Here is a 10,517-nt window from a genome sequence, read left to right as displayed (position 1 = left end):
TGTGACCTAAGACAACAAGGATAAACTGCAGACAGAGCCACATGGTGCACGGCCACACTGTTTATCAGGGTAGTGTGGTCACCTATAGGATCTGGAAGCAGGACCAGGACCAGGACCAGGACCAGGACCAGGAGCGGGAGCGGGACCAGGACCAGGACCAGGACCAGCTCCGCAAACAGCACCAGGTCCAGCCCCAGGACTATAACCAGCACCAGCACCAGCACCTATCATGCCGGTGTTCTACTCCCCGGTCCCTCAGACCCTGCGGATGGGTCTGTCCTACGTCGGAGGCTCGGTCTTCACCAACAACCGGACGGCAGACAGTGACTTCGCTCACGAGCAGGAAGACAGATCAGGTTGCCACGGTTACACACTGATGATGATGATGATGATGATGATGCTCCTCTGTTTATCAGACTTTTTACAGTTATTATTGAAACATAAAGTCGGATGTAAGTGGCGTTTGATGAAGGTTATTTGGATGTTTTTTGGGTTTTATAGGAAGCAGGTGGAACGTGGAGGCTTCAAATTCAGTTCAGTTCTAATCAGTTCCGTCTCCAAGGGCTTCATTGGAACGGGAAACATGAGTTTTTATGGCCAAAGCAAAGGGAAAACAAAACAAGAAAAAATGTAAAATGTCAATTTTGCAGTGAAAATAGAAGAATGAGGAAAGGAATCTCGAAATAAAATAAAGCAATAACAACAGCAATTAAGCATTGCTGTTAAAAATAACAATATATAGATAAGTAAACCAAAACAATGTAAATAGTGCAGTTAAAAAAAATTATATATATATATACATATTTATTTTTCACAATCAGACCGTGGATCTGCAGCCTTCTCTCTGATACTTCATTTTGGCTTTTCTTATTCATAAATACATATTTATATATCTTTCTTTTTGAGGATATTTTCTCTTTTTCATTAGTTTATGGAGAAATGCTGATCAGTTTTGCTTTAAGTAAAATTTAATCAACTTTCTTTTACTTTTATACCCGGTTTGATCATGATTCGAGCCAAATGTGTTTTCATTGTGTAAATAGTAGTCGTGCGTATATCTGTACATATAAAATATTCTTGGACAACACTCATACTTTTAAAATATGGGAGGAGGTTCTCTCTTCACGTTTAATGACATAAACCAATGTATAATAACATTGATTTTTTTAAACTCTTGATTTTATGGCTGATAATTCACACACACACACACACACACACACACACACACACACACACACACACACACACACACACACACACACACACACACTGTTTTGATGAACGTTTTAAGAGGACATTACAATTTAATTGAGTGAAAACCCCGGTTTTCGGGGGAAATTTCCCAGGAGCTAGGCTAGCTGATCCCATCTGCAGCCATGCATTGAGCTAACACAGTTAGCGTGCAGCTACCTCTGCACCGGTCACACAGGGATGGAACTGGTATGGACCTTCTCGTCTGAATCTGGGGATGATAGAAGGACAAAGAGGCAATTTCCCCACAAAGCGGAGAAGAAACTTTCAATATATACATATTATGGGATATATAGCAAATAACCAGATGATGGTGACCCCTTCTTCCCAGTGGTGAACGAGCTGGTGTCCTACCTCCCGCTGCAGATGCTGCTCTACTTCAACATGTTCTACTTCCCCTGCTGGTGGGTCTCTGCTCTGGTCATGCTGCAGCTGAAGGTCAGTGGCTCAAGAACAAACATCAAATATCTAGCTATTTGATATTTGTGTCATATGAATTTAGCATGCCTTTGCATGAGAAACAGCCATTTAGGGTTTTTGTGATCCACACATGCTCCTCTCTCGGGCCGTTTGCATTGGTGTTGGCGGGGTCCGCCAGGCGCACAAGGTGAAAGGCGACCGCGGTGAATTCGCCAAAGTGGCGTCGCTAGTTGTGGTCAGCAAACTGTCAATATGGATGGGAATTCACCAAAAATAACAAAAAAATTCCCCACCACCATGAGCGAGAAAATACCCTAAAACAAATCAATGGATCAGAAAAAAGTTTGAAGAAAACAAAAGAAATGATGGACAAATTGTAATCGTAATCCACACAATTTAGACAATCTAATGGATTTCCACTTTGAATGATCAATTATAAATGAATGTTCAACCCCTCACTGTGGTGTGTGTTGTGTTGTGTTTAAACCCCTCACTGTGGTGTGTGTTGTGTTGTGTTTAAACCCCTCACTGTGGTGTGTGTTGTGTTGTGTTGTGTTTAAACCCCTCACTGTGGTGTGTGTTGTGTTGTGTTGTGTTGTGTTTAAACCCCTCACTGTGGTGTGTGTTGTGTTGTGTTGTGTTTAAACCCCTCACTGTGGTGTGTGTTGTGTTGTGTTTAAACCCCTCACTGTGGTGTGTGTTGTGTTGTGTTTAAACCCCTCACTGTGGTGTGTGTTGTGTTGTGTTGTGTTGTGTTTAAACCCCTCACTGTGGTGTGTGTTGTGTTGTGTTGTGTTGTGTTTAAACCCCTCACTGTGGTGTGTGTTGTGTTGTGTTGTGTTTAAACCCCTCACTGTGGTGTGTGTTGTGTTGTGTTGTGTTTAAACCCCTCACTGTGGTGTGTGTTGTGTTGTGTTTCAACCCCCAGTTCTCCGTCCTGCCTGGATACTACCAGGCTCTTCTCACCACAGGGATGGTGCTCATCACCATCATCGAGGTGGTGAGACTCTACCTGGGCTTCGTGGGAAACCTCAGGGAGAAGGTGTGTGATTTATATATACAGTATATATTTAAATGTACTTTATATATGTACTGTATATATGTATATGTACTGTATATATTTACAGTATATGGACTGAATATATGTATATGAATATCACACGGCACACCACACTACAACACACGCACACACACACACGCTTTGGATGGCGGCCGTTGAAACTCGTTCTCTGCATTTGACCCATCCTGGCTTAAACATTAAAAATATTAAAATACTAAAAAGGAAAAAACGTCTCAATGGAAATGAAAAACACGTCCAGATGAAATGCACAAGAGTGATGTCTCCACCCTCCTCCTGTCGCCCTCTCCACCCTCCTCCTGTCTCCCCCCCTCCCTCCCCAGGTCCCAGAGCTGGCCGCCTTCTGCCTCCTCTCCTTCCTCTTCCAGCTTCCCGTGCTGCTGTTCTTCCTGACGGACGAGGGGACGCTGATCCTCCCGCTGGAGAGGGCCGTGCACTCCGTCTTCCTCCTCTTCCTCCTGGCCCAGATCCTGGCCTCCTTCCTGGCCCTGAGGACCATGACCCGCAAGCTCACCCTCCTCTTCCACCTGCGGCAGATCGGGGAGGTGGAGGGCTTCCACCGCCCGGCGGGGTCCAGCCCCCCCTACGCCCGCAGCGTGCTGCCCATGCCCCCATCCAGTGATGTGGACTAATAATGGAGGAGTGGGGTGAGAGGGGTGGAGGGATGAAGGGATGGAGGGTGGAGGGATAGGGGACCCTGATGGACTGGTGGGAAGCCAAATAATTGCATGGCCTCGGAGCCGACGCTCTTGGGTTGATGCGAAAGCTGTTTTTACAGGAAATTAAATGTTTCTAAATGACATGTATAGCAATGTTTACAATGCATACACATATACAGTAGGCAAATTACATCCATGCAAATATAAATGTTTTTTACACGGTCATCTGGGACGGATTAGACGTCTATTTTTAGGGTAAATGAACCCCAGAATCATATTAGAATATTGGAACAGCTCTTTGTGTTTTAATTTCCTGCGGGGGAGGATTTAAATTCAGTGCAGTAAAAGTGCAGCAACAATTTAGTATTATATCCAAACAAATAGTACAAAATAGCAACGCCACGAGGCTGGTTTTTCAGGAGGTCTCAATTCAAAAGGCCGAGACAACTGTGGATCACCTCCGCTCTTTTTGTCTTGAAAGCCTCTGTGCCTCTCTTGGCTGGGGGATGTGACGGAGGCACCTCCTCCCTCCGTCCTGCGGGGCAGGCATTTAAATAGGGCTGCGGTGGAAGTGCATTAAATATGTACGACCACACTGTGGCACTCAGTGACCGGGGGAGGCTCAGCCAGGAGTCCAGCGGAGCGTCTCCATGCAGCTCATGTCCTCGTCGCAGCTCCGGCACCGGCGGCGCCGCCAGGTCAGGTATTCCGCCGTCATGAATGAGGAACTCCAGGAAGGGGGCGACGCCGTATTGTGTGGAAATTGAGTTTACAATTAGTTTTTGTCGTGGCTTCTCTCCTCCGTTTCCGATACCTTCCCGCCGTCCACCCGCGAGCTCGACGCGCCGCTCGGCTATTTCCCCCATCGCCGGGAAAACTAAAATGTTTATCCTGTCGGTTGTGGTGTATGGGCTGCGGGTAGCCGGAGGTAAACAGGACAAATCCTGCTCTGCAATATCTGTTTTGATTCATGCTGCAGTGGCGGCTGCGGCGGAATAGCCTGCGCAAATTAAACCACGGCCCGAGGAGAAAAAAAAACGACGTGACTCATAAGTTAACTTATAATACTTGGGAAGGTTTTAACCTCGGGGACGACGAATACCAAAGGAAAATCCCAGACGCGTGGGCTCTGAGGGTCTTCAAGGCCGCAGACGTGATTGACGAAACGTTAATCCACCCTCAGAACAAATGCCTTCCCCGTCTCTCTTCTGTGAGTATCCACCCCTAATTCGAGTTGACAGCCTTCGCCGGGATCCTTGCAGGGGCCGGCCGCCTCGGCGTCTCGGCGTCTCCGCTTCGGGGATGATACAGCGGCGTACGAAAACATGGATCCCTGCGACGGCGGCGCCAAAATCCCCCCGGTTCCCCGGGGGAGAGTCCGGCCGCAACGGTTCTCGGGGGCCCCGTTCAGCCGCTTTTGGGTTCTGTTTTTAATAAGTTTGAACTCTGTTGGGCCGTAAAGGAGGCAGAGGATTAGCTCGGCGGTGGTGGAACACAATAAAAAACAACGGAAAAAAAAAACAACCGAAAAAAACAAAACAGGAGGAAATACTGGAACTGAAACTCCCCGTGGCGACTCGCCGGCCACATCTGAGACCGCTCCAGCTGCAGCGTTGTCAACAAATTGCTTTTCATTGGCTGGAGTGACGTGAATAATGGCTTAGGTGAGTCAGGGGACGTATTGCTCCATATCTCGAGAAAACATATTGTTTCCCCTGCGCCTTTACTGTGCTTTGAAAATGCCTTCTGACTTCCAAGCCCGTGCTTTTTTTTACTCTTCCTCCCACTTCATCGCCTCTCCTGCCCGACGCCGCGCACCCTAATCCGCCCGGGTTTCTGCGGGCTGCCATCAACGCCTTAATTAGATGGGCCTGGGCGCGGAGGTGCTCTCAACAACACAATCCCAGAGATTGATGAGGGGGTTTGGCCGAGTGCTAATAAGAGGCCACGTCCCCGGCTTTTTCTTTTTTTTTTTTTTGCTTCTTCCCCGCGGCGTACACCCTGGTAATCCCCCGGCTCCAGTCGCCGGACAGCCTGGGCCTGGAAGAGGCCTGGAAGGGTTCCAGTCCTCCTGGATCCCAGGAGCCCAGACTGTGTCGTCTCATCCAGCGCTTCACAAATATCTTGCGGCTTTTTTTTTTTTTTCTTCTCATGGAGCCTGACACAGAAACCACTGAACCAAGAGAATGAATGTGGTACGTTCACCGCCCTGTTTAACATACAGATAAAATCAACAACTACAAATGCTCGAAAAATAGGTTTATTATACCTTTGTAAAGAGAGGGTCTGCTGAGGCTAGCTTTTAAAACTTTAGGCCATGAATTTATAGGAATTTATTTGCGAACTAACCGTTCTGTGGACACATGCACTCCACATGGACACATGGACACATGGACTCCACATGGACAGTACATGTACCCCACAGGTGTCATGGACCATTAGGGATCTCCAATATATTTGCTGAAAATACCACCCAGATGATATATAGAGATATACAGCATACTGATTATATATATGTACAGTACACCATCTCTCTCTCTCTCTCGTATAGGCTTGGTTCATCTTCATAAATATATATTTTTTCATAAAACATGATTAAATGCTCCATCATTAAGAATAGTGCTTTTTTTACAGCTCTATTGTCCTTGTCTAGGAGTGATTTTACATTACATTGCATTTAGCAAACGCTTTTATCCAAAGCGACTTACAATTATTCAAACACCGACGGACGCAGCCATCAGGAGCATTTAGGGGTTTAGTGTCTTGCTCAAGGACACTACAGCATGCTAGCAGGAGGAGCCTGGGATCCAACCAGCAATGTTTAGATTACTAGACCACCAGCTCTACCTCCTACCACCCACGGGCGCTGGAGACACACGGGTCTAAAGAACAGGTCCAACCACAGCTCTTCCCACTTGAAGAGCTTCCCCAATTAAGCACAGAACCTGGTGCTCAAACCTTCCGTCTTCGCGACACAATTGATCCGTTTCCATTCGACAGTGTTAACGAACGAGGCACCTGACAGGAATTCATATCGCCCAGCCTCCGCCGCCGCCAGGCCGGCCGCTCCTCCTCTGGGACGCATTTTCAATTTGCCATTCCTTTTCCCCACCAGTCGAGACTCACAGCCCCGGGGACCTAAAGGGACCTATTATGCTCCTTTTTACAACTGTTCGTATGGGTCTCTGAGGTCCCCAAAACATGTTTTTGAAGATTTTTGCTGTAAATACCACTCAGACTATGCATTCTAGCCATTGTGGCATGCCTCTAAATGCGGACTGTTCCAAAACGGACTGTTTCAGTGTGTGTAGCTTTATTTGTGACCGAGCAGCCAAGCCCCTGGTTCTGAGCCAATGGGGTTAGAGAATTACTTCCGGGCTCTGCGTTACTCACTCTGTAATTTTCACTGATTTCCACCAAAATCTGTTTCTGAACAAATTTGAGGTGCGAAATAATCAGTCCAGTCGTTGAACCTTCACTCACGTTAGATCTACAAGGCCTCATTTCAAAGTTTGATCCCACTTTGGTGGCCGTTCTCCAGGCTTGTGGGAGACAAGGACACCGCACCGCGACGCACCGGGACTCTCACACATGGATGATGAATTTTTTGTTTTGTGTAAATGAAATAAATAAAATAAAAATAAAATAAAATAAAATAAAATAAATACGTCTACAATAAAAACACACTGTTTTTATTTATTAAAAAAAAAAATCCTGGAGAATCGCGCAACAGATGGGATGGAGCACATGACCATATAAGGAAATCCGTGACCAGCCGATGTCACAAAAAACCTTTGGACACGGTGCGTTCAGAGCACTCGGAATCCTGAGCGTTTTGTTGACAGACATTTACTTTGTCGTTAGCTTACCTCATTATTTGACACTTTGGCCTCGTCTTTTACAACATCCCACATGGTAATATTACATATATGACAGAACATAAGGAAAAGCATACCGTAATAGGTCCCCTTTATATCGAGGAAGCTGGCGGTTGACAGGAAAACCTTCACGGCTCCATTTCAATTGTATTTGACGTATTTTGTATAAATTGTATTTTTCCATGCCTGACATCAGCTCTTTCCCACTCAAATCAACAGGGATGGCAGCGGCCTTTAGGCAGTGCAGAATGCATATCGTCCCAATTGCTAACTCTAAATGACATAGGGCTGCCAAATCCAAGTCCCATTTATCAGCCACTTACATTGTTTCCAGCTCCTTAGCGACCGCGCTCCCGAGGAAATGTGACAGGCGGCGGGGGTCGAGGCTGGGATAGAAATTGGAGGCGGCTGGGACGTTTTCAATTTGGGTCTGATCACTCAGGTTAGCGGGATGGCAGGGCAATTCACTCCTCACCGGGGCTTAAATGGCCACTCACCGTCCCGATGAATATTATTGCGCCGAGCGGGGATATTAAATCCTTGCTCCTTGGAGACGCTGGGGAGGGGATGTTCCCCCCACAGGTCATTGAGACTCGTCAATAATTTGAGGGCGTCGCAACTGTTTTTATTTTCTTTCTGCTCCCCGCCCGCCCCCCGTCCCCCGTTATCGTATTTTTTCATTTGTTTTTACTTTTTCTTCCGCTCAGGAATGGCTTTGTTTCACTCCGGTCCCCGGGATTTAATAAGTGTTTTCAAAGCCAAGACTATATTTGATGCCGCCGCATGGGCAGGAAAAAGCACAAGCCCGCTGGCTTCTGGTTGATGTGTTTTTGGAGCAGTGTTGCCGGGACACTTTTAAATCCATTTTCAAAGTAATTGACAGCAGTGGAGGAACTACTCAAATCCTATGCTTATTAGCAGTAACATACAAAGTGAAAGTTCTCAATTTGATATTCTCCACAGGTACAAGTGTTAAAGCACTTGATATTAACTTCACCCCAGCACTTGTTTTACCTCATTATTCAGTGCGCCGACACATCCCACCCTTAATGGACCTCGTTCCCCACTTTGAATAGAAATTATCTTGACTGTATGGGCAGACAAAATGCAGCCAGATTGAAGACATCTGCGTGGGTTGACGACTCTGGATCGCTCGAAATTGATAGGTGTGTTTTCTCCGAGGGCGGTTCTTCGCCATGTTCAGAGCCGGAGAAGTGGAGGAGAAAATGCGAACCGGGGCCCCTGAAGGCAATAAAAAAAAAAAAAAACACTGAACACACTGAAACACTGAAACGGAAGTGAGTGAGTCTGTTGAGAAGCTGAGGCCGGGGCAGACAGCGGAGAGGGCTCCGGGGACGGGCGACGGCAAAGCCACCTTGACACGAATCCGCGGGCGCACCCGAGCATCGGGCCCCTCCCCCTGGTGGGGAGGGGCCCGGGAACGGCGTCCAGATTTCGCATCACAAAATGGGAGAGCTTGTTTGTTTTACCCAACAACAGTGAGCGGTTTCCTCAGCTTGACATTTAGCATTCTCAGTAAATGAAATGCAAAAGTGTGTAAATAAAAATATGCCGTATAAAAAACATACTCAATGATCAACCGCGACCGGAATGTGACTTGCGGTCACGGTGTCGGAGCACGCCACAGCACGGACTCTGCATAGCAAGGAATGTACTTGTATCGGGCGGCACTCAGATATGTTCCATCAGTTCTGTCTTTCTGGCTTAATTGACATAATTCAGTGCTCCCCACCTTGGGCCAGGTGATAGATCGACGCTTTGGGATTTGCCATTTGAAAAGGGCACCTTTGCACCAAGGGAAAAGGGGCAGGAGCGTCGTGCACCCCCCCCGCCCGTGAACGCCAGTTAGGAGCGGGAGAAATGATGCAGTCGAAGGCTGAGTCCCCTGAGGGCCACACTTTGGACAGAGTTTCAAAAAAGTTGTTTGATGGAAAAGCCGATCTTTGCTGATGAATGGAACGGCTCGATCCGGAAGCCATTTCAGTGTCAAACGCTGCGCGTCTAGTTCACGTTTTGTGAGGGGAAAGTAAAGTCACGCACGCGTGATTGAACATTCGTCAGCAGCAAACAAAATCCACGTCTGTCTATGTCAACTGACCACCGACACCACCCTCCACCCCTCTCCACCCCGACTGCTGCTGACTTTGACACCTTCTTTGAAGAGAAGGTGGCGGCGGCTACCAGCAGCCAATTCTCTCCACCCCCCTCACATTCATCACTATTAACCGCCATGTCCTCTTGTCCACCCTTTCTGATCTTGCTATTACAGGGACGGCTCACGGCTCTCAGATGCTTTGGGTCTCACCCCCCGGTCGGGTTCCTGCAGGGTGGGGTGGAGTGGAGAGGGGTCCAAGTCACACCGGGTGAGGAGCGGCGTCCCACAGGGATCCCCTGGTCATCGAGGCGCATGGTTTCCTCCTTCCATACCCAGCGCCGCCTCTCCTCTATTCTCCTCCCCGGGACAGCGCCGTCACTCGGCGCAGCTCCTTGTCATCTCAGGGCCACACTCCTGCACCGCTCCGCCGGCTGCTCCACCAGCGCACGCTGCTGAACCGCGGCAGCTGATCCAGAATGCCGCAGCGCGCATGGTTTTCATATTTTTCTTGATGCTGGCCGACAGGGCAGTAACTGGATCTGCACCTGCATTCCTTGCGTCACGTATCCTACGTCCCGCTCTCTGAGGTCTGCAAATGAGTGGTGGCTGGTGACGCTCTGCAAAGACACTCACGACCTTCAAGAAACACCTGAACACTGGAATACCTGACCCCATCTTAGCTTTGACTAACTATTGTTGTTGTTGTATTGACATAATGCACTAACAACATATGAGTACTATAATAATAATAATAATAATAATAATAATAATAGCTTTATTTATATAGTACCTTTAAAAATACAGTTTAAAAAGTGCTTTGCCAGATGAAATAAAATCAGAGTGTTCAGGTCATGAATTTAAAAGGAAAAGGAACATTAATAAACCGGAATTAAATTCATTCATTAAATTGTAAAAGCAGATAAACAGACAAAAAATAAATAAATAGATACAGTATGATAATGAGAAATAGAAATAAAAAGGAAAAAATAAAGATAGATAAGTAAATTTAAAAAATTGTAAAATAAATGTTTTTTGAGAAGTGATTTAAAATAAGTGACCGACTCTGCTGCCGAATCTCCTCAGGCAGGTGGTTCCAAAGCCGAGGGGCCCCAACA

At 47.0% G+C, this 10,517-nt stretch overlaps 1 protein-coding gene across 1 annotated transcript; it reads left to right on the top strand.

Annotated features, from left to right (window-relative positions):
- Positions 1-229: 229 nt before the first annotated feature.
- On the top strand, positions 230-3,381 carry LOC307232671 (transmembrane protein 17A; the record flags this gene model as incomplete). Its single annotated transcript, XM_080003771.1, has 4 exons — positions 230-356; positions 1,583-1,689; positions 2,600-2,713; positions 3,073-3,381. 4 exons carry the CDS (start codon positions 230-232, stop codon positions 3,379-3,381), a joined length of 657 nt encoding a protein of 218 aa, XP_079859897.1.
- Between the last annotated feature and the right edge of the window lie 7,136 nt (positions 3,382-10,517).

This window comes from Zeus faber (assembly GCF_960531495.2).
Source record: "Zeus faber genome assembly, chromosome: 7".
NCBI classification, from domain to species: Eukaryota; Metazoa; Chordata; class Actinopteri; order Zeiformes; family Zeidae; genus Zeus; species Zeus faber.
The sequence above is the reverse complement of the archived record's forward strand: the minus strand, read 5'-3'. Positions and strand labels throughout refer to the sequence as shown.